Source organism: Ochotona curzoniae, unplaced genomic scaffold, assembly GCF_017591425.1.
Source record: "Ochotona curzoniae isolate NIBS_2020 unplaced genomic scaffold, NIBS_Ocur_1.0 scaffold_4763, whole genome shotgun sequence".
NCBI classification, from domain to species: domain Eukaryota; kingdom Metazoa; phylum Chordata; class Mammalia; order Lagomorpha; family Ochotonidae; genus Ochotona; species Ochotona curzoniae.
Window position 1 is genome coordinate 4,791,843 of NW_024467123.1, and position 25,080 is coordinate 4,816,922.

The 25,080-nt window shown below is 41.7% G+C and overlaps 1 protein-coding gene across 7 annotated transcripts in view; it reads left to right on the top strand.

Moving 5' to 3' along the window:
- WAPL (WAPL cohesin release factor) overlaps positions 1–25,080 on the top strand; it is a 79,057-nt gene that overhangs the window by 20,688 nt on the left and 33,289 nt on the right. The window contains exons 3-5 of one of the 7 annotated variants that reach the window (XM_040970459.1): positions 3,371–3,539; positions 4,263–4,411; positions 6,506–6,624. In XM_040970459.1, coding sequence (XP_040826393.1) covers positions 3,371–3,539; positions 4,263–4,411; positions 6,506–6,624 — 437 coding nt within the window. Of the gene's footprint in view, positions 1–3,370; positions 4,412–6,505; positions 6,625–25,080 lie in introns of those variants that run through there. The other 6 variants (XM_040970463.1, XM_040970462.1, XM_040970460.1 and 3 more) reach the window with 6 other exon arrangements.

Here is a 25,080-nt window from a genome sequence, read left to right on the forward strand (position 1 = left end):
GCTAATGATTAAATAAATTTTGTGACACGAAGATAATAGAATACTTCAGAAATATAAAAATGATGTAATTTAAACATTTTAGTGACTTCTCTGAGACCCGCATATGGCTAAGTATACCAGGCGTTCGCTGGATGTCCCCAAAGGTGTTCATTTAGTAGCTATGTGAGATAAATTTGCTTAGTGAGTCTCTGCTGGACTACAAGGAAATTGAAACTCTGGAGAACTCCTGAAGTTACAGGTCTTGGCTGAGCTCCAGTGCTGCTTATCCTTGTGACAAATATTAGTAGCACTCCTTCGCTTGATGTCAGATTTTACACTTAGTTTTTTTTTTTTTTTAAAGATTTATTTTTATTATTTTTTTATTGGAAAGGCAGATAGACAGAGAGGAAGATCTTCCGTCCGATGATTCACTCCCCACGTGAGCGCAACGGGCCGATACTATGCCGATCCGAAGCCAGGAGACTCCTCCGGGTCTCCCACACGGGTGCAGGGTCCCAAAGCTTTGGGCTGTCCTCGACTGCTTTCCCGGGCCACAGGCAGAGAGCTGGATGGAAAGCAGGGCTGCCGGGATAGAACTGGCACCCGTATGGGATCCCGGGTGTGCAAGGCAAGGACCTTAACCACTGCGCCACTGCGCCGGGTCCTACACTTAGCTTTTAATTTTTAGCTTCCTTGTGTGTTATGATTAGTGATTGGTCCTTTGAAATTATGAAAACTGGTTGCTTAGCTTTACTTGGGAAATATCAAAGAATAAAACAGACTTTTCTTGTTCATAAATTAGATGTCTTTGTTTATTTATTTACTTATTTATTGGAAAGGCAGGTACAGAGAGAAGGGGATACACAGAATGGTTTTCCATCTGCTGGTTCATTAACCTAATCCCCACAGTGTTCAGAGCTCAGCTGGTCTGGAACCAGGAACCTCCCTTAGGGTCTGCCATGTGGGGTCAGGATCCCAAAGACTTAAGCCATCCTCCATTGCTTTCTCAAGCTATAATCAGGGAACTGGGTGGCAACTGGAGGGACCAGGACATGAACCAGAGCGCTTATGGAATGGTGATGCTTGCCATTGTGCCAATTATATGCATTCTTTCTTTCTTTCTTTCTTTCTTTTTTTTTTTTTAAATATCTGAGGTACCCTGGTAGCTATATTTATTTATTTATTTATTTATTTAAGATTTATTTATTTATTGGAAAATCAGATATACAGAGAGGAAGATCTTCCGTCCAATGATTCACTCCCCAAGTAAGTGCAACGGCCGATTCTATGCTGATCCAAAGCCAGGATCCAGGAACTTCTTCTGGGTATCTCACACAGATGCAGGGTCCCAAAGCTTTGGGCCGTCTTCGACTGCTTTTCCAGGCCACAAGAAAGGAGCTGGATGGGAAGTGGAGCTGCCAGGATTAGAACTGGCGCCCATATGGGATGCCAGCGCGTTCAAGGCGAGGACTTTAGCTGCTAGGCCACACCGCCGGGCTCCCAATTATATGCTTTCTTGAAAGTAATTATAAATCTTAGCCAGTTAATTTATGTTTAAATTATTAATTTATGTTATGCAATGACTCCTTTTAAAGCACCAAGTACATTTAGATTTGATGGTTTGCTGATATTTTAAATATTTTTTTTCTGTTTTTGTTTTTTTATATTTATTCTTGTTGGAGAAGCAGATCTACAGAGAGGAGAGATAGAAAGATTTTCCATCTGCTGCTTTACTCTCCAGGTGGCCATGATGGCCAAAGCTGAGCTGTTCTGAAGTCATGAGCCAGAAGCTTCTTTTGAATTTCACTCATGGTTGCAGAGTCCCAAGGCCTTGGCCATCCTCTACTGCTTTCCCAGCCCACAAGTGGGGAGTTGGGTGGAAAGTGGAGTAGCCAGGACATGAACCAGTGCTCATATGGGATTCTGGCGCTTGGGGAGGATTAGCCAATTGAGTCATCGTATGAGGCTCTTGCTTTCTGTTTTTAAGTTTTATTTGTCTGGAAAGGTAGAATTGCAGAAAGAGATGGACTCATCCCCCACGTGGACACAAGGACTGAGGTTGAGCCAAATTGAAGGCAGGACCCTCGAACTCCATTTGGATTTCCCAGGCAGGGACCCAAGAAACCAGGGCATCCTCCACTCGCCTCCCTGGCAAACCAGCAGCTGGATCAGAAGTAGGGCAGCTAGTACTCATTGTTCATGTGAGATACCAGCTCTGCAGACTGTGGCTTATTGTGCCACAGTGCCATCCTGTATAAATGGCCATATAATGGCTTTTCTTTTTTAAAGGTGTTTTACTGTTTCTTAGAGTAAATATATATATATATATATATTTTTTTTTTCCCCCCCAGTACAGACCAGTGAACTCATTACAGTACCAGTTTGAATCACAGTTGCATTTCTCATTTGGAAAGTTTAAAAGACTGTTTCAAATGATAGAAATTTAAGGCAACAGCAATACGAAGCATAAAGTGAAGGGCAGGTTAAGATTTACTCCTACTGATTTGCATAAATGACTATTGTAGCCTCACCAAAACCACTGTGAAAGTTCTTTCAGGTTTTTATATGGAATTTATGGATCAGAGGGGGAGAATAGAAATACCCAGAAAAATTTTATCCAATGGACAGGTTTCTAGTCCAAATTGACATAGTTTGAGGGCAGTCCTAAGCCAGATGAAGATTTATTAGTTGTGTTAAACTGGTTTAGGTTCTGTATGTAATTTAAAGTTTAATAATCTGGTCCAACCCGATGGTTCAGCTAGCTAATCTTCGTCCTGTGAGCTCTGACATTCTGTCTGGGTACTTGTTGGTGTCCCTGTTGTTCAGTTCTTATCCAGCTCCTTGTTTGTGGCCTGGGAAAGCAGTGGGATAGCCCTAAACCTTGGGACCTACTGCAGATGTGCAAGATGCCTAAGTAGCTCCTGGCTCCTTGGTTCAGATAGACTCAGCCCCAACCGTTTTGGCCAGTTGGGGAGTTAACCAGCGACGGAAGATCTCTTTCTTTCCTCCGCTCTGTAAATCTGCCTTTCCAATGAAAATTTTTAAAAGAAAATTTTAAAAATGAAATTTATGAATCTTAATTTAAAAAGCTATTAGTACCCTGAGAAGGTTTGGCAGTCATTTATAGTCATTTTGAATTGATGCAGTTGCTTAGCACTGCTAAAATGTCTTGAGTCTGGGAAGATAATTTTAAGGGACTTGCTTGCCTAGGGAAAGGTAAGTCGGAGCTGTGTACTGAAACGGCAGGAATGGAAAGGTCAGATCTGTAAACAGTAATTTAAAGTATGCAGGTGATTTTGCATGGCTCTGAGGCACTAATTAGCCAGTTTTCTTGTTTGGTGTTGATGACATTTACGCTTTCATCCTTTGACTGTATTCTTCATTCTTACAGAGAAAATGGACAGCTTTAGTGAGGAGCAGGAGAGAAATAGCCACCATTTTCACAGAAATGCAGAAGACAATACTAAGAAACTTAATTCTGAAACCACCCTGGCGCCTGCATACAAAACTGAGGAAATCAAGGAAACAAATGATACCTGGAACTCCCAGTTTGGGAAAAGGTCCGGATCTCCAGTAGAAACTTGTGCCGTCAAGGGAGCTGTGAGAACTGGTTTGTATGAATGGGATAACGATGTCGAAGATGTCAGCTCAGAAGATGGTGTTTTAAGTTTGGATAGTGATCCCCTTTTGGAGAAGGGTGAGGATTTAAAAAATGAATTGGAAAATCCTAATGAAGCCATTGAGGAAGATATTGTACAAAGTGTTCTTAGGCCAAGCAACTGCAGGACGTACTGTAGGGCCAATAAAGCAAAATCCACGCAAGGAGTATCCAATTTTGATAAGCTAATGGACGGCACCAGTCAGGCCTTAGCCAAAGCAAATAGTGAATCAAATAAAGATGGCCTGAATCAGGCAAAGAAAGGCGGTGTAAGTAGTGGGACCAGTTTTAGAGGGACTGTTGGACGGACTAGAGATTATACTGTTTTACATCCGTCTTGCTTGTCAGTCTGTAATGTTACCATACAGGATACTATGGAACGCAGCATGGATGAGTTCACCGCATCCACTCCTGCGGATTTGGGAGAAGCTGGCCGACTCAGAAAAAAGGCTGATATTGCAACTTCCAAGACCACCACTAGATTTAGACCTAGTAATACTAAATCCAAAAAGGATGTTAAACTTGAGTTTTTTGGTTTTGAAGATCATGATGAGACAGGAGGTGATGAAGGCGGTTCTGGAAGTTCTAATTATAAAATCAAATATTTTGGTTTTGATGAACTCAGCGAAAGTGAAGATGATGAAGATGAAGACTATCAGATGGAAAGAAAGACAAGCAAAAAAAGAACTAAAACAGCTCCATCACCTTCCTTGCAGCCTCCCCCAGAAAGCAATGATAATTCCCAGGACAGTCAGTCTAGTGCTAACAATGCAGGTAAGAATGTAAAGAAAAATCCAAAACTATAAGTAAGTTTATTTTCAGATTTAAGAGTTTAGTTTTTAGAAGATCCACAGTTTTAATTTGTCGTAGTTAATTTTATTTGCACTTGATTCAGAACCACAGTATCCGGATCTGCTTTTCCAAAGGTCAATTTCAAATGTTAGTGACCAGGCCTGAAGTTGTTAGGGACCAGTTTGGTAGATTGGCAGTTTTACATATTTGTGTTTAAATTGAGTTAGTGCTTGCTGATTTTAAAAACTTGTGTTTTAGGTAGGAATATCATACATCTTGATGTTTTGACTTTGAAAATCCAAATGTAGTGGTGATACAAGAAAAGGTTGAAAGAAATAACTAGAAAATTGAATTTAATAAAAACATTTTTGTGATGGGCTCTAAGCTAGGAAATATCCAGTGTTTTCTCAAATGCTCTTCAGGTGGTTTAGTAAACTAGAAAAGTACCACATGTATTTTATTACTTTAAACAGTGAAACTTTGTTAAGATAATAGGCCCAGCAATGACTGGAGGCTCTCAAGTTCAAGTTTCCACTGTCAAAGACAAGCCAAAGGTCAAGTCTGCTGTCAGTAAGTCATCGTTACCTGGCAGAGGTTCTGTGGACGGACTGACTTTCCAGTGTGGGGCAAATACACGCCTTCAGGACTGGTTTGCTGAGTGGCTTGTGTGTGCTGGCCCACAGAAGTGTCACCACGGGTGCTAGCATCATTACAGCATCCACAGATCTCCTGTTGGGCATCTCGTTCTTGAGATGACTTCCCATTTTCCTTTATGTGCTCTAATTGTTACAAGTGGCTCCTGGGCCACTAGTATTCCCTGTTCTAAAAAATGTTTTTAACTTAACAGAAGCAGAAAAAAACAAGGATATTAGCAGAGTTTATCAGGAGTTGCCTTGAATCCCTTGTGCCAAAGGGCAGTTAGCAGTGCCTTCCTCGTCCCTCAGGGTTTGGCTGGACAGGACACCCTTTGTGGCAGTCCTCTCAGGAGGGCAGTGCTCTCCTGCACGGAGGTTCTCGTCCTGCTGCAATTTACTTAGCTCTTGTGCTATCCCTGTGGCAGATATTTCCAAACTTTTAAATTAGATTGCCATTTAGAACCTTGAAATTAGAGTGAATAACATTTGAAAATAAGAGACCAAAATTGGGCTCTAATTTGGCATCCAAAGTTGAAGTTAGACTTGTCACATGATATGTGAGACAGTAATCATTTTGCAGAGTTAAGCTAGAGGAAAGTCCTTATTTTTTAAATAACTGTTTGTAAAATAATGTTATCTCTTATTTTATCAAAGAGGCATAGATCGTTGAATTAGGTTGTGTTAGGTAACTTTAAATTTTTTGCCAAGGAGGGCTTTTTTTTAAGGTTTATTTTTTAAGATTTTATTGCAAAGTCAGATATACAGAGAGGAGGAGAGAAAGAGGAAGATCTTCTGTCTGCTGTTTCACTCCCCAAGTGGTTACAACAGCTGGAGTTTGGCCAGTCTGGAGCCCAGAGCCTCTTTCAGGTCTCCCGCGAGGGTGTAGGGTCCTAAGGCCGTCCTTCACTGCTTTCCCAGGCCACAGGCAGAGAATTGGATGGGAAGCAGGGCTGCTGGGATTAGAACCAGTGCCCAGGATGACTATTTTTAATCTTCTTTTTAAAATATACCCTTCTTTGTAAATGCAAACAGCCATTGTTTGAGGTCCAGCATGACTCTGGATTTAGAGTTTAGAAAAATGTTAAAGGTAGATCGCACTTTATCTTGTTTGTATAAATGAGATCATACCCACGTCAGCATTGACAGATACCCAACAGCTGCATGAGCTGTGATGTGGGACAATAGTTTTGGAAAAGATGGTATTTTACCATTTACACGAAGTAAAAATAGAGAACAGACAACTAACCAGGTTTCTGGTTTTCTCTTAAGAACAGGGTTGAGCAGAGTAATGATGAGATTATTTTCTGTGTTTTATGCTACTTTTACTTTGTTTACTCTTTCTTCCCACAATAAGTAAAAAACAAAAAAAGACAACTCTATAGGTTGACTGGTAGATAATTTAAAATATTAGAAAGCTAGCTAGTTTTGGTTACCATTTCAGAAAACTTGGATTTTACAGAGGACTTGCCTGGCGTGCCTGAAAGTGTGAAGAAACCCATAAATAAACAAGGAGATAAATCAAAGGAAAATACCAGAAAAATTTTTAGTGGTCCCAAACGGGTGAGTAAAGTGCTGACAGCAGTTTTCATTGTTTATGTGTTACTGATGGGACTAAGTCATTTGAGCTTGCTTTTTAAAAACTAGCATAAAAATAACAGTATTTATAGGGCACTCTACAGTGGTTTTTATTTACTAAGTAAAATGATCAAATCAAAGTAAATATCTGTCTTCTCGAACATTATTCTCTATAGTGTAAACATCCAGAATCCTTTCTCTTTGCCTTAGCTTTTAAAACACTTTTTAAAAAATTGATTTTATTGGAAAATTTCTGCAAGTTCTGGGAACTTACTGTCTTTTTTCCAAATTGGATGGGAAGGGCTTAGAGAGCCGTCATCTGCTGTGTCTAAGGGTGTGCTTCAGCAGGTCGCTGTGCTTGAAGGCTGGGGGTTAAATCCAGGCGCTGGGATGAGGTATAAGCTATGTGCAGCAGGGGTCACCTAACCTGCTGTGCCAAAAACTTGCCCTCTGCATTTTCAATTCATGGACATCTAGATTGTTTTCATTTCTTAACTATTGTGAATAGCACTTTTGTATACAGATTTCAGATGCCTCTTCTGGGGTGGTGGGGGGAGGTGTGCAAGTCCTTTAAAGATTTTTATGTGAAAGTTGCAAAATAGCAAACATCTTTAAAAGATGGATCAATTGTTGCTGTTGTCGTTTTTTAAGATGTATTTTTGTTAGAAAGGCATATATACCGAGAGAAGGAGAAGCAGAGAGAAAGATCTTCTGTCTGCTGGTTCACTCCCCAAGAGGCTGAACAGTCACAGCTGAGCATATCTGAAGCCGGGAGTCTCTCAGGGGTCTCCCACACAGGTGCAGGATCTCAAAGCTTTGGGCCATCGCTTGCTGCTTTCCCGGGTCACGAGCAGGGAGCTGGAAGGGAATTGGAGCAACTGGGGCATAAACAGGCTCCCATATGGGATCCCAACGCAATCAAGGCAATGACTTTACCCACTAGGCTGCCACACTGGGCCCAGAGTGTCAGTTTTTATGGTCCTCCCCCCCCCCCAATTAAAAGCTCATCAGAAGTATTTTCAAAGTAATCGTGCTGAAATTTTGCACTTGTAGGTGCTTTGGTGAGTCTTTTAATCGGCATAAAACCATTCATGGAATATTAGTTTCCAGAGCAGTGTTTTATCAGGTTTTTTTTTTTTCCTTTTTTTGCTTTCAAAGCCAGATAATACTGTTAAAGATTTTTTTAGGATTGCAAGAACTGTTGGTTGTGTAAGTGTTGTTGGGGAAGGCTGAATCCTCTCCTTGAGAGGCTTGCATGCATATCAAGAGTGCCATCAGTTTGAGTTGCCTGTTCCTCTCAGGATCCAGCTTCCTGCTGAGACATCCCTAGAGGGAGCTGATGGCTGCCCCAGGAGGTGGACCTGGATGGAGCTTCAGGCTCTTGTCTTCAGCCTGGCCCAGGCCTGACTGTGGGCATTTGAGGAATGAGCCAGCAGATGGAATCAATGTCTCTGTCACTTTGCCTTCAAGTAGATACAAATAAACTTTATTATTATTTTTTATTAGAATTTGAGCTGTATGTTCCCTGAAACTTTTTAAGATTTATTTTTATTTGAAAGGCAGATTTACAGAGAGAAGGAGAGACAGAAAGATCTTCTGACCATTGTTCACTTGCCAGGTGGCTGCAACAGTCAGAACTGAGCCAATCCGAAGCCAGGAGCCCAGAGCCTCTTCCGAGTTTCCGAAACAGGTGCAGGGTCCCAAGGCTTTGGGCAGTTCTCTGCTGCTTTCCCAGGCCACAAGCAGGGAGCTAAATGGAAAGTAGAGCAGCCGGACATGAACTGGCGCCCTTATGGGATCCCGGCATGTACAAGGCAGGGATTTAGCTGCTAAGCCATCATTCCAGGCCCCCAAAAATGAACATGAAAAATTTTTTAGTAGGAACAAAAGTGGTGTTGTTATTTCTCTTTAAATACGATTTCGTAAGAGGCAGTTGAATCCTCATATTTTCTGCATTGAGTTTGTTTTACTATGCCTTACTGATAGAAATGTGTGAAGAAGATCCAATCTCATGTTGGTGTGTAGTTGTGTTTTAAGTAGCCCTTATTTCTGGTATTTCTGAGTAATCATGGTATTACACCAGGACTGCAATGTTGAAATTTCTGAAAGATTAATTTTATGTTTGAATGGAAAGCTATGCCTGTCAACTTTTCATATTGCAACATTGAAAACTGTTCCTTATATAATCTTTTTTAAGTTACACTTTTTAAGGAGTTCATTTTTTTTATTGGAAAGGCAGATACACAGAGTAGCCAATATGGAGAGAAAGATCTTCCGTCTGCTGATACATTCTCCAAGTGGCTGCAATGGCCAGAGCTGAGAGCTGATCTGGAGCTAAGGGCCAGTAGCTTCTTTTGGGTCTTCTGTATGGATGCAGGGTCCCAAGACCTTGCACTGTCCTCGACTGCTTTCCAGGCCACAAGCAGGGAGCTGGATGGGAAGACGAGCAGCCAGGATATGAACTGGTGCCCATGCAGGATCTCAGAACATGTAAGGCGGGCATTTAGCTACTAGGCTCTCACGCTGGGCCCCTTTCTGTAATCTTAAACAAATCTTTTATCTCTGCATCCTTTGTACCATCGTATGTTCATAATTGGGAAATACTCGTTATAATGAGTTATGCAGATATTATCAGATAGTAGCCAATTTTATTATACAATGTAAAAAAATGACGTAATAATTTTCACCAGAAATGTTTAAATTATTGGGAAGCAGGTAAATTCACAGTGGTAGATGATGTTCTCCAATATTTTATTGAACAGTTTGAATTTTTCTTGCTGACACTTTTAAACACTAAATACTTAAGGAAAGTAATTGGCAAGTACAAGTTTGCTTTTTTTTTTTTCTTTGCAATATTTACTGACTTGAAAGGCAGAGTTACATTGGATTCATCCCCACATGCTGGACTGCTGCAGGCTCAAGCCAAGAGCTAGGAACTTCATCTAATTCCTCTCATGTGGGAGACAGGAATCCAAACACTTGGGCTATCATCCGCTGTAGCAGGTAGGTAGAGTAGGAGTGGAGTGGGTGGGTGGGACTTGCAGTGCTGTCTTACACATTGGATGCTGACCCTCAAGCAGTCACCTGGCCCTCTGAACCACTCTACTACCCTCACGTGGCTTTTGAGAAATTGGTGTGAAATACCAACTTCTGAGTAAGAATAGTTTGTCAATCTTTAAAGCAGAGAATATTCCAAAAGAAAGTGAATAACTTAGGTTGCAGCTTAATGGAGTTTGTTTTTCCCTTATACTTTGTAAATAGCAGAAGTATTTTATGCATATTGGTTTTATCCCACAGAGTTTTAGCATATTTATTGGTCAAGATTTAATAATGCCTACAGGTGTTGTGGCACTGCAGATTGGGTCTTTGAGTGGGGCACCCATTTCCCCTATTGCTGTTGGTGCTAGTCCCAGTTACTCCTTTTTTTTTTTTTTTCTTCAGATTTTTTTTTTTTTTTTTTTTTTGGATTAGAAAGTCAGATATGGAGAGAGGAAGATCTTCTATCTGATGATTCACTCCCCAAGTGGCTGCAGTGGCTGGAGCTGAGCCAATCTGAGGCCAGGAGCCCTGAGCTCTTCTGGGTTTCCCATGCCAATAGCAGGGTCTCAAGGCTTTACACCATTCCAAGATGCCTTCCCAGGCCACAAGGCAGGGAGCTGGATGGGAACTGGGGTTGCTGGGATTAGAACATGCGCCCGGGCCCAATGGCATGGCCTAGCAGCTAAAGTCCTCCTCGCCTTGCACGCTCTGGGATCCCATATGGGCGCCGGTTCTAATCCCTGCAGCTCCACTTCCTATTCAGCTCCCTGCTTGTGGCCTGGGAAAGCAGTCGAGGACGACCCAAAGCTTTGGGACCCTGCACCTGTGTGAGATACCCAGAAGAAGTTCCTGGATCCTAGCTTGGGATCGGCATAGCATCGGCCGTTGCGCTCACTTGGGGAGTGACTCATTGGACGGAAGATCTTCCTCTCTGTCTCTCCTCCTCTCTGTATATCTGACTTTCCAATAAATAAATAAATCTTTATAAAAAAAAAAAGAACATGCACCCATATGGGATCTGGCACGTGGTGCAAAGTGAATACTTTAGCTACTAGGCTACCATGCCAGGTTCCCAGCTACTGTACTTCTAATCCAGGTTCCTGCACATGTGCCTGGCAGGTCAACAAATTATATAATCCAAGTACTTGGGACTCTGCTATCCGCAGAATTGGAATTACTGGTTCCTGTTTCCTGCTTATTTTCAACCTGGCTGTTGTGGGCATTTAGGGAGTGTGTCAGTGGTTGAAAGAGCACTCTCTGGTGCTATGTTTGAGGTAAATGAAAATAACCACTTTGTAAAAAAGATAACTCTCGGGCCTGGCATGGTAGCCTAGTGGTGAAAGTTCTTGCCTTGAGTGTATCAGGATCACATATGAGTGCCAGTTTGTATGCCGGATGCTCCACTTCCCTTCCTGTGGTCTGGGAAAATAGTAGAGGATGCCCAACTCCTTGGTACTCTGCATCCGCTTGAGAGACCCGAATAAGTCCTGGCTCCTGGCTTTGGATTAGCTCAACTGTGACTGTTGTGACCACTTGGGGAGTGAACCAACGGAATGAAGATCTTTGTGTGTCTCCGTCTCTGTAAGTCTTCCTTTCCGATAAAAATAAATGAATCTTAAAAAAAAAAAAAGTAGCTGTGGAAGTTTGCCTGTGTTAATTCCCTTATTGAAAGTACCATCTCTCAATGTATGTGTCTTTGAAAATACCATCTTGAGGCAGTCTAGTACTTGCGCCAGCTGTGATGCCTGTATCCTGTATTGAAGTGCCTGAGTTTGGTTCCCATTTAACTCCCAGTTTTGATGTCTTGTCGTAGTGGATCCTAGGAGCAGTAGATGATGGTTTCTGGGTCCCTATCACCCACATGAGAGACCTAAATTGAGGTTTCAGCTTCATTCTGTCTAATCTTGGATATTGTGGGTAATTAAGAAGTGAATGGGAGATGGAACCACTCGCTTTTCTCTGTCTCCATCTGTGGAGTACAAGATGAGTGTAGGTCATTTCAATTGTTCCGAAAACATGAGAAATACTGAACGATGATAGGGGTCAAATTAAAAGGTACAAGGCATAGGTTTATAGGCTTCGTGCTGGCCAAACAAAACAGTTTTAGTATTTTGAAAGTAAAAATCTATTGTAATAACACTTAATAAGCAAAAATAATTTATCAACATAACTAACAGGAGTTTTTAGGGGAATTTTTAAAAAAAGATTTACTTATTTTTGTTGGAAAGGCACATTAACTAAAGGAAAGAGACAGAGAGAAAGAGATCTTCTGTTTGCTGGTTTACTCCCCAAATGTCTGCAGCAACTAGAGCTGAGGCAGTCTGAAGCCAGGAGCCTGGAGCTTCTCCCAGGTCTCCCGTATGGGTGTAGGGTCCCAAGGTTTTGGGCCGTCCTCTCCTGCCCATAAGCAGGCAGCTTGACAGGAAGTGGAGTGGCCTGGATACAAACCGGTGCCCATACAAGCATCCCAGTGGGTGCATGGTAAGGATTCAGTCATTGAGCCATCACACCAGCTCCACCTGTGTTCCAAATTTAGTTGGGTTCATTTGTATCTATTTGTGTTAAAGTTTTAGATTTTGTTTTAAACTCCATGTTACGGTCATTTCGTTGCTGCTAATGTAGTTTAGAAAGGCAGTGGTAGTGTATCTGTGCTTGACCTGATTTTGAAGAATTTATCCGGCCTGTAACAAACCAGGTCACAGAAGCTCAGACGACAGCCGACCTATTTCTTGTTGGTGGATACACTCTGGTAGTATCAGAAGAAAATTATTGCCAGTTTATAAATCTAAAGGGTTATGGAACTGACCTCATTTGAAAGATGTAATGTGTGCAAAGTGTAAAGCCTTGTCTTAACATAATAGTCCTAGCATTGTGTTGCCTGAAGTGGTTTGCTTTAAGTAAATGAAAAATTGGGATTTGTGGAAAGCTCAGTTTTCTAGGGCTCGCTCTCTTTCCTTTCCTTCCCTTTCCCTTTCCTTCTTTCTTTCTTTCTCTTCCTTTCTTTTGATTTAGGTACTTGAGATACAGAGTTCAGAGTGGGAGAGTCTGAGATAGTCCATCCCCTGGCTTATTCCCCAGATGGCCACAGTGGCTGTACCAGGTCTAGCCAAAGCTGGGAGCCAGGAGCTGCTTTTGTATCTCTCAAGTGGGTGGCAGAAATTGGTAAGAGCAGGACATGAGCTGGTGCCATATAGGATGCTGTGCTGCAGTAACACGTTGCATCCCCACAGCGCTGGCCCCTCCAAGGGGTTTTTACATGGGTTATTCCTGTCTGTTCAGGGAGAATAAAACAGGACAGCTATGTGTAGGAGGAATCCTCACCAGTCGTTCCAGTCTTTCCAAATAGCAGCACCCTCAAGTGGCTGATGAGCCGCTAAGACTGTCTGCATTTTCTCCATGGTTTTTCTGATCTTTGTTGATATAAAGGCACAGTGCCCCATGTCTAGGAGGTGAAGAGGTGAAGAGGTAGTTCATGGTTTGTAGTGAGCGGCAGGACTTTTCATCTTTCTCCATTTCTTAGTGTGAGCACTCTTGGCATATTGGACTGAGCAGTTACCGATACGGGATGGTTCTGACCGTTGGAGGTTGTGATAGAGCCTCCCAGGCATTCATCCTGGAATGCTGGAATGCCAGTCACACCCCCAGACACGGCCGTGTCTCTGGGAGTCAAGTAGGTGACTAGGAAGTAAATTCAGAGGGCAAGTTCATGCTCATGCCAGTTTGCCTCCTAGATAGCCAGGAATGGCTGTCAAAACCAGGAATGTAGCAGCAGTATATTAATACAATCTAATCCAGATATCCCCGTCTGATTTCCAAAATTGCCCCAGTGATATCTTTTATAATAAAACCAAATAAAGCACATCTTTTGAAGAGTCAGTGGTCCCAACTCTGAACCGTGTGTCTAATTGTTATGAGTGTGCACCACTTTTCCATCTGTAGCAATGTTTATTTCCTGATCTTCTGATGATTTTGACTTTTAAAAAAGATTTTTAACGTTTTTAAAAAGATTTATTTTTATTGCAAAATCAGATATACAGAGAGGAGGAGAGACAGAGAGGAAGATCTTCTGTCTGATGATTCACTCTCCAGGTGAGCGCAAAATCTGGGGCTGTGTCGATCCAAAGCTGGGAGCCAGGAGTTCATCTGGATTTCCCACATGGGTGCAGGGTCCCAAGGCTTTGGGCCGTCCTCGACTGCTTTCCCAGGCCACAAGCAGGGAGCTGGATCAGAAGTGGGGCTGTCGGGATTAGAACCGGTGCCCTTATGGGATCCCGGTGCGTGCAAGGCGAGGACTTTAGCTGCTAGGCCACGCTGCCGGGCCCCAAGATTTTTTTTTTTAATCGGATGGTCAAATATACAGGAAGGAGGAGAGACAGGAAGATCTTGCGTGTGATGATTCACTCCGTAAGCGGCTTCAGCAGCTGGAGCTGGGCCAGTCTGAAACCAGGAGCCTGGAGCCTCTTCTGTGTCTCCTATGTGGGTGCAGGTTCCAAGGCTTTGGGCCCTCCTCGAATGTTTTCTCAGGCCACAAGCAGGGAGCTGGAAGGAAAGTGGGGCTGCCGGGATTAAAACTCATGCCTGTATAGGATCTCGGCGCATGCTACGCGAGGACTTGAGCCACCAGGCTATTGCCCTGGGCCCGATTTTGACACTTGAAGGGTTAATTAGTTAGGATGTCCCTCAACTTTTTTCTGGAATTGCTTATGATCATGCTCATCACTTATTTCTGGTGGAGAATAACAGAGGCACTGAGGTGTTCTCTCTCCATCCTTTTAGGTGGTACTCCGTGTTAGGTGAAATGATCACAGTAAAGATGGCTCCTCTTGGGCTCCTCAGCAGGGCTGAACTCATTATGTTGACAGTGCCTTGTGCCTGAGTTGATCTGTTACAGTTCTGATGAGCAGATGTGACTTCCCAGTACAGCACTCCTTCTGTTACTGTGGAGTAGTTGGTCTTATCAGGTGCAGCATTTCCGTGTGTATTAACAGTTACTTGGAAAGTAGAGAACCTCCATCCATAGCTTTGGTTCCTAGCTTTGCTCAACTGGGACTGAAGCAGGTTCCAGGCACCCCATCCCCTGTTGGCAGGAACCCCTCACTTGGGCCATGTTCTGCTGCTTTCCCCAGTATGTTAGCAGTGAGCTGGGTTGGAAGCAAGGTACTTGTGGTCTGCAAAGTGGTGGCTTAATATGCCATACCACAATGTTGGTTTCTTGTTACACACTTAGCTGATAGTTCTATTATTTTGATACTCAGATTTTCTTGCATACGATTGGTAGATGTTTATTCAGAGTGGGGTTTTTCACATTGTTTTGGAATTCTTCACTTACTGATATTCCTAAGATGTTCCATGTTTGCCCTATGCCTTTCTGTTCTGACTATCAGCTGTTTAGGATTCCTGTTTATGTTCTGTGAAGGCATTTAGAAGTAAAGATTGGTCACTAAATGTAATTCTTTCTTCTGAGCTCTTCAAGGCCCTCGTTGAATTCACAGAGCTAGGAAACACGTTGTAATGTGACATATTCTCGAACAGACACATCTCTTCTAGCAGAGAATACCTTTCTCCCTTCTGCTTCTCTGTGCTAAAAACCAGAGTTTGCACTGATTATGGCTATGGCTCATACCATGTTCTAGCCCTCTAAGTGTCCATGTTTTACTTCTCTTTGCCAACAGAGAGAAATATAGTTTTCACTACCTCCAACATGTTTATTTGCTAGTGACCTACATTTTGACCTTGTGGGTCATCCTGTCACCTTAGTCCCACTGATGTGGTCACTGTCTCGTGCTGGAGAGCACTAACTCGAGTTTGTTGTCTGTGAGAATTCCTCTTGTCTCTCACCAGTCTAGAAAAAGGTTATTTTAATCAGGATTAAGGACCTTCCTCGGAGAACATGTGCGGCAGAAAAATGAAAAAGGTGAAGAAAACTGGAGTTTGCTGGCGTAATGACTCAGGAGAACTGTCACTTGTGGGAAGATAAAATTTGAGGGATTAGGCAGAAACTTACTTGGTTTAAGTACATTTTTTTTCCTTCTAGGTAAGGTTATATTGATCATTTGCTAATGTTAATGAAATGGCATTTTAATTTCAACTTCTGGCTACAGAAATGTGGTTGGGGCACATTTGGAATTGCCATTGTGGACTTTGAAATACACAGAATGACTGAGAATTCTGTATTGTGTTTGTGCACACCTGAGTGTGCATGGCCCTTTCACATAGGCAAAGGGTTTATGCATGTTTACACATGTTCCGGTTTCTGTGTGTCCTGTTACTTTCACCTGTTGTTTATGTTCTGAGATGCTTAAGATGATTCCTGCTGTGTGTCCTGCTCACAGTTTGATTTCTGCTTTTCCCTTCAGCCTGTCGTGAGTGAACGCTCTGTTTTACCTGTAGTACTGGCTGTCTTGGTCTTGGTTTGCTGCTAAGACAGCTACTAGGTCATTGATGAAACTAGCATCAGTTCAGTGGCAGTTCTCAAATGTTGATATCTTTTGCTTTTCTTACTTATGATTTATTACTAAGCCTGTCTGGCACTCTTTTGTCTAATTTCCACAAGGAACATTCTGGACTTAATTTTTCTTTTAATCAGTATAAGTCATGGCTACATATGCAGATTATTAGAATGTTGTAATTGCATAAAGCTGCAGTTTTAAGGTTGAATGTAGCTTTATTTATAAGCTCATTTTTGTTTCATAAAATGAGTTCATGTACAGAATAAGCGCAAGCACATCTTACAGTTGGAATCTTTAAAGGGCAAGTACTCCCACTTCTCACCCAAGAACAAATGTTCCTTCCACACAGTATCTTCCGTTAGCAACTACAGCCTGCTCTCATGCAGCAGCTTGTTTCCCTGTTAGATGGTTTGACTCAGGGATGCTTTTGTTCTGTATACGGAGATCCACTGACCATTGGGATTCAGTCATCCAGATGGTATTATGAGATACACTCTTTCCAGAGACCCAACACTCAGGATATTAGTGGAGGCTGGGCCATGGGTGTGGTGGTGATGGTGAGCGACTGTGGTGAAGAGGTGAAAAGCCACTGCTGTTCATTCACTGTTCCGAGCTTAGGGATTCAAATCTGCTGAAACTAAGCAGATTCTGTCCGAGCCTGGGTGCAGAAAGACTGTTGACTTTCTTCATGATTGTTTTTATTTAGTAAATAGGGCATGACTCTGCTGGCTGCTGCATAAGAAGGGTATCTTAGGAAGGCTGTCTTCCTTCATTGGAATTTTGAACAGTCTTAGTATTCAGGTTTTCTCTGAGTTAGAGCATTGTTGTTCCTGTTGTATAGCGAGTATTTAATTTAAAAGTCAATAATCTGTATAAGTAGTAAATCAAAAAGACGGAAAAATATTTTTTCCCATTATAGTAGCTGTTTTTAAATATTGTGGAAGGGTTTTTTTAATAAGAGTTAAAAGTTTGTGAATGGTTTTCATTTCTTTAAGTTTGAAAGTTTAAACTATTTCATGGTAACTTATCAGAAAATGAAGTAAAAAAATGTCAACTTAGATTAATCAAGGGCCTCTAAAATGGCATATCTTTGACAGTAGCTTGGGGGTGGGGAGCGGAGAGGCAGACTGTTTACAGAGTTTGGAGTTTCATTGCTTTTCCATTTTGTAACATATTTAGAGACCATCTAGGATTCAGATAGCTAGAACACTTCGGGCCCCAGTTAGCTGAATACAAAGTCCCTGCACAGGCAAGCAGATGGTTGTGCCGTATGCTGGCATTGGCAGGCGGCAGCTTTATCTGACATCACAATGCTAGTCCCTATTACATTAATATTAAATACTAAGTTATCCAAAGTCAGACATTCTGATCCCAAAAATTTTACATAGGAAATATTCTTACATGACAATTAGTAGTAATATTTATATTTAGAGTGCCGGGAACTTTTTGAGGATGATGACTATATATTTTTTTGACCATGTTTTTTCTGGTCTCTACAAAGTGGAAGTGATTTCTAGATAGCGCTTTCTGTGAATTTTGAAGTATCTCAACATGTTTGTTTTCTTGGGTTTGAAAAATTGATAACCCATTTCAGACAGTATTGCTTACGTAGTTTTCCTGTCTCTACTGTTTGGAGATTCCAGTTACGATTCTTAGCAATTACAACATTCTAAAACCATCCTGGTAATTGAGCTTGCAAATGAAAAACCTGAATGTAATCTAGATTCCTATCATTCATTCTGTTGATAAAATCTGACAAAAAATAAATAAATAAAAGAATCCTGGTCCTGGCACAATAGCGTAGTGGTTAAAGTTCTCACCTTGAACATGCCAGGATCCCATATGGGCACTGGTTCTAATCCTGGCAGTCCCACTTCCCATCCTGCTCCCTGCCTATTGCCTGAGAAAGCAGTTGAGGACGGCCCAAAACTTTGGGACCCTGCACATGTGTGGGAGACCCAGAAGAAGCTCCTGGCTTCAGATTGGCTTAGCTCCCGATGTTGCGGCCACTTGGGGAGTGAACCTTTGGGTAGAAGATCATCCTCTCTGTCACTACTTCTCTCTCCTTTCCAATAAAAACAAATCTTTAAAAATAATAATAAAAAGTAAACAAATGTGTCTTTAAAAAAATAAAACCATCCTCGCCCTGGCACAGTAGTGTAATGGTTAAGGTCCTCACCTTGACCACGCCAGGATCCCATATGGGCGCTGATTCTAATCCTGGTAGCTCCGCTTCCCATCCAGTTGCTTGCTTCTGGCCTCAGAAAGCAGTTGAGGACAGCCCAAAGCTTGGGACCCTGCACCCACGTGTGAAACCCGGAAGAGCTCCTGGCCCCTGGCTTCGGATTGGCGCAGCATTAGCTGTTGGCGGTCGCTTGGGGAGTGAATCATCAGATGGAAGATCTTCTCTGTCTCTTCTCTCTGTACATCTGCCTTTCCAGTAAAATAAATAAATCTTAAAAAAAAAATTCCTAAAATCATGCTAAAATCAACAGGTAAAATCTGTAAATCTAAAGAGTTTTTTTCACTGAAAATGCAAAAAGGTACTGCATACCAGAAGAAACATGGGGCAAGACAACAGAGAAGAGAGGAGCAAAGGAGGACGGGAGGTGAGGGGCAGAGAGAGAGCTCTTCCATCTGCTAGTTCACTTCCCAAATGGCCTCAGCAGTTAGGGTATGCCAAGCGGAAGCCAGGAGCCTGGAACTCCATCCTTGTCCTCCACTTGAGTAACAGGAGCCAAAATTCTTGAACCATCTGCTGCTGTTTTCCCAGTGTGATTAGCAGGAAGCTGGATGGGAAGTGGAGAGTGAGGACCTGAACAGTGCTCCTGTTTGAGATGCCCCTGTCCCAAGTCATGGCTTAACATGCTGCACTACAATCCTGGGCACTTTTGTCTCCCTGAACTCCCACCTCCATCTGAGCTAGGATCAGAATTTTCTTTCCATATGGCATTACCTGGAAACTTTGCCAAGGGTAGGGCTTACCTTAATTGATGTGTGTTTTCACGTTGTAGTGTACTGCCTTCTGTCTGACATTCATTCTATGGAATTTGTGCAGTTTTTTAGCTTTGCTTAGAAGGATGAGTTTGACTCTTGTTGCTTTACCTTGGCTTTTAAAGGGCTTAGAGTCAAATGTGTTGTTATACAATGTTGTAATAAATGTATTATTTCCTATACTACATAGTACTGTATTTCCTGTACTAAAAGAAATAATATGTACTGCAATAGATAATGTATATGTATGGTGATAGGTGATATCTATTGAATTGAGGAAGTCAGCTTCTTTTAAGCATTTAGCCTTTTGACTTAATTTGCAATTTGTATTGATTTGAATAGTTACATTTATTGGTGTTTATTGTTCTGTTGTTTATATGCTGCTTGATGTAAAGTATTTAAGAAGCTATACATACAGAAATGACTTGGATCCCAGTTAAATAAACATACTGTACCGTGTATCTCAAAATTAAGGGCTACAATGAGATGAAGCTGAAATTCAAGCCTTGTTGTCTTGATAGGGTTCCCAAGTAAATCTTTGTGCTTCTGAGCAGCTGAAAGAGAGAAAGTTGTGACTCCTTGGCTTTTTAGGCAGGGTCGTTAAATACAGAAAACTGATATGAACTTAGATCAAGTATTGGTTCTGTTGTCATCCCTTATGGTATTTCAGCCAAGGAAATATTGCCATTAAATTTAAATTGGTTGCTAGTGGACTAAATAGCAGTATTTAATTTTAGAATACCTTTATTTTCATTTTGTTCAGATTTATCTATATTAAGGTTATATTTTATTACTCTGAATTTTCTGATTTTTATTCTATCAATTATGTAATTTTGATTTTCTTTGTAGTGTTGTTTATGTAGTTGAAAGGGATGCACACCCATACGGGATATAAAGAATAGACACTTCTTTCTACGTGTATTAACATTAAGTTTTTGTATGTTCTGTGCGTGCTTGGGGGGGATGTTGCTTACAAACATGCACCCATCTTCTGAGTATTCAAGGTTAACTTTACATATTATTGCCTCTTATCACTGAATACAAATATATATCCTAATCACTTAATATTCATCTTATCAACTTCAGTAAATATAACACTTTCAATGTATTTTTACTTAATTGATTGTTTTGTTCCAATTTTGTCAGTTGACACAATAATTTCCTTTGTCCTAGGATTTGAGGTTGATACTACCTGTTACAGCTGCGTTAGTCCTCTGTAATCTGGAGCAGTTTTGTCTTTTTTTTTTTTTTTAAAGTATTTATTTTTATTTTTATTGGAAAGCCAGATACACAGAGGAGGAGAGACAGAGAATAAGGTCTTCCATCCACTGATTCACTCCCTAAGCAGCCACAACAGCCAGAACTGAGCCAGGAGCCAGAAGCTTCTGGGATTCCCACGTGGGTGCAGGGTCCCAAGGCTTTGGTCTGTCCTCTACTGCTTTCCCAGGCCACAAGCAGGGAGCTGGATGGGAACTGGTACTGCCGGGATTAGAACTGAAGCCCACATGGGATTCCAGGGCATGCAAGGCAAAGAATTTAGCTACTAGGATACCACAGCTGGCCGGGCCCCAGCCTTTGTCTTTTATAACAGTAACAATCCCTTGCTTTAATCTGATGTTTCCTTGTGATTGGATACAGAGTGTATATTCTGGGCTGCAGTATTACCTAGGTTTTAATCCATTGCATTGGTTGCAATTCAGAGTGTCACATACGGGACGATGTCTCGGCTGTTAGCACTATATAGTTGTTTTTTGGAAGCGGTGCTTGAGGACTAAGTTCTTTAAAAAGAGATTAATTAATTTATTTAAAAGGCACAATTAGGTTTTCCATCCAGTGGTTCACTCCCCAAATGGCTGCAATGACAGGAGCTGGAGCAGTTAGCAACCAGGATTTTTCACGCAGGGTTCCAAGTTCTTGGGCCTTCCTTCACTGCTTTCCCAGGCACATTATTAGGGACTGGAGACATCAGGACTAGAAATGGTGCACATGTGGGTTGCTGGCATCTCAAGTGGTGGCACCTAGCTGATATGTCACAATGCCGGCCCCTGTTTTAAATTTTTTTAGTAATTTATGCACATTTTCTTTGAAAGAGATTTTCTGTCCCACCTCATAAGCCCACAATGTGCAGGGCTGGACCAGGACAAAACCAGGGCACCTAGAACTCGTCTAGGTCTTGCGTGTATGGGTGGCAGGGATCCAGGTATTTGACCCATTGGCTGCTGCCTTCTGGGGTGTGCCTTTGCTGAAGTTGGGCTTAAACCAGGGTAATCCAGGAATCCCAAGTGGTGACTTAATTACTACACTGAATAACTACCTCTGAAATGATGATTTTAAGCCTTTTTACTTCCTCCATATTCCCTTAGCATTTTACTATTAACCTGAGCTTGATGTTCTTTTCATTTGTTTATTTTTCCTTTAGTGATGTGGAATCTATTCTGATCCTCAACTCCGGCATGTTGACTCATACAGATAAAAGTAGTATACATTTTAGGTAGTTAATATATTTTGATGATGTATGTACGTGGTGAGATGATCACCACTGTTAAGCTAATTGAGATATCTACATTTTTTGTGTTTATGTGTAGTCAGGGTACCTAAAATCTACTTTTTAAAAGCATTTTTAAATATGTAGGATATAATGAACCATAACTGCTATTCTGTAAGTTAGATTTCCAGAACCGAGTGTATCTGTTTGACCAAAATCCCTCTCCTTGCTCTTCTCTTCCTTATATGAATATATATATAGGCAGCTGAGTGAGAAAGATCTTCTGTCCACTTCCTATATGCCCACAACAGCTAAGGCTGGGCCAGGCTAAATAAAGCCAGGCTCTAAGAGCTTCCTCTGCTCCCATGTGGGTGGCAGGAACCCAGGTACTCCAGTCGTTCCTTTATCAGGAAGCTTTACTGGAAATGTGGGATTAGCCAGTACCAGAGCCGGAAGTCCAGAATGGGATCCAGGTGTCCCAAGCAGCTTCCCAATTTGTTGTGCCCTAGCACTCACCACAACCAACACATTACTCTCTATTGCTAGGAATTTGACTTCAGTAAATCATTTTCTCGCAGTTTATAATCTATTATGGCATTCAATTATTTTGCAGCTAAGTTTGTCCTAAATTGGTTAATGGAGCCTCTCCTACCTAGATGGTTATTTTGTCCTCGTGCCATACCCCCAATCACTCTGTTTGCACGACCTTACTTTCTGATATAACATGATAATCTAGGCTCGCCTTGTACCTGCTCAGCCGAGCCACGGAATCAGGCCCATCCTCTGAGGAGCACCCAGTCCTAGTAAGGAAGAAATAGTATTGGAAGCCAAGGTCTGGGTAATAGGTATGCTCATTGCTTCTTGGCCCTCTCAGCGGACATAGATAGGAAACATGCAAGAATATGCATATCCATCCAGGTATTCAGTCACGCACACATGTAGACTCATGTATCTGTTCTAGAAAATAATGTTGAAGCCACCGTCTCCAGTATCAGCCCATACCCACAAGCTTCCTGCCTGTGACTTGTTCTCAATAAGCAATAGTAACATGTTCACTCAAGCTTTGTAATTCATGTAGAATAGAGAAGTGCTTTGAATTACAGTCACAAAGAACTGTGTGTGTATTCTAGGAGCTTGCAATATTTTCATGAAAGGTAGTTAATTCTTATTTTTTAAGTGTTTTGCTCCTTTGTAGGTACAAGTTTCTGCAAAAGACCACCACCAGCACCACAACTCGCAGAAATTAATTAAATCAAGCGGAGATTCCTTTATTGTACTGTTTAGATGTGGACTGATTGATTTTCTGCAGTCTTCTATGTTAGTTGTTGCAGTGTCTAATTAGTGCAGTCACTGGTGGTTTTAGTTTAGGGATTTCTCTTTTCCCTCAGTGTTTAATATTCTTGACATGTAACATTTGGGATATTTTTCCCCCACTGTAGTTTTAGGTACATTGGGGTTACATGGCTACTTTTAAAAAGTTAAATAGCAAAAACAAACAAACAAAAAAACCTAATCTGTATATATCTCTCTTCCTTGTGACTTTTTTCTTATTTTTACCACTCATGTTTTATAGAAATTCTTTAACTTTTAAAAAATATATTTGTTTATTTTTGTTTGAAAGCCAGAGCAATTGAGAGAAAGAGATCTTCTAACCACTGGTTCAGTCCCGAAGTATCTGCAACATCTGGGGCTGTGTCAGGCTAAGACCAGGAAGCAGAAAATATTTGGGTGGTTTGTGTGGGGATAAGACCCCAACAGCGTGAGTATTAATGTGCTACTGAGGGGTGCAGTAGCAGGAAGCTGGACAGCAGGTTGGGGGGCATGATCCCAGGCACTCGGATAGAGGGTGTGAGCAAATCACGCCAGATTGCTTAACTTGCCGGGCCACAATGGGTGTTCATTGTTCTGGTTTTGTTTTGGTCCCTCACCCTGGGATGAAAGCTGCTGGTGCTGCTTCTTTTTTTTTTTTTTCCTGTTGCTCTCCTTCACCCTGAATTGCCACTAAAGTAGTATACACAGACACACAGTTATAGGTTATGCACTTTCTCAGACTGCTTTTATTTGCGTTGCATGCTAATTGAAATAGGGATGAGAATATAGTTGTATTTTAATGATATCCTTGTATATGAATAAGGCTGAATGAATTCTAATCAGCTTACTAGTTTTGATATTTAGAACATAGTCTTAAAAATTTTTTAAGATTTTTCAATTTTATTTGAATGAGTTACACAGAAAGAGATCTTTCATATGTTGGTTTACTCCCAATTCGGTAGCAGTGGGCTGGGACAATTCAAAGCCAAGGGCCAGGAGCTTCTTCCAGGTCTCCCATGTGGATCACAAGGGCTGGAACACTTAAGCCAGCTCCCACTGCTTCTCCCAGCCCAACAGCATGGAGCTGGAACAGAAGCTGAACAGCTGGCTATGAACCTGGCATCCATGCATGATGCCAGTGTATAGGCAGTGACTACCTACAATGCTGACCCCTAGAGCAAACTCATTAACCCACAAATACATTTGATCTAGTTAACAGAATCATCTGTGGCTTGCACTGTGGCTTAAGAACCTGCTAGCATCGGATTCTCATATGAGATCCCAGCTCGTGAAGAGGGAGCCAATTGGACCATTGCTCCAGGCCCAGATTATTGAAATTACCTAAGCAATGTAATGTCATTGCTGGTGCTAGCACTGTAGTAAAGCAGGTTAAGCTGTTGCCTGAATGCCAGCATTCTGTAGGAGCACTGGTTCAAGTACTGGCTGCTCCACTTCTGATCCAGCTCCCTGCTTGCTCATGACCTGAGAAAGCAGAGGAAGATGGCCCAAGCTTTGGGACCCAGCAACCGTGTGGGAGACCCAGAATATAGAGAGGAAGGGGGAGAGAGAGAGAGATCGAGAGAGATCTTCCAGCTGCTAGTTCATTCCCCAAGTGGCTACAACAACTGGAGCTGAGCCAATCTGAAGCCAGAAGCCAGAAGCCAGGAGCTTCTTCTGGGTCTCCCGCACTGGTACAGGATCCCAAGACTTTGGCCCATCCTCTGCTGGTTTCCCAGGTCATGAGCAGGGAGTTGGATGGGAAGCAGGACCAGCGGGACACGAAATGGCATCCATATATGGGATCCTGGGGTGTGAAAGGTGAAGAATTTATCTGCTAGATTGTTGTGCCAGGCCCAAAAGTAAATATTTTTTTAAATCATGATCTTAAAAAAGTGACTAACATAAATATTTATGCATTTATGATTAATTTTTTTCCTTTTTAGGAAGTAGCTCAGTCAGGATAACATAATATTATCATTTATTTTAGCTTTTCAGGGAGGAATTCTAGATTATAATTGTTGTTCAAAAAGCCAGTATGTTAATCACAGTCTGGCATAATATTTGTAAAGAATAGTTGTTATCATAGAAGCGGTATTACCTATAGATGTGTCGCTGGTTTATATGTATATTTTTTCCCTAAATGGCCTATTGCATTTGAAGTTG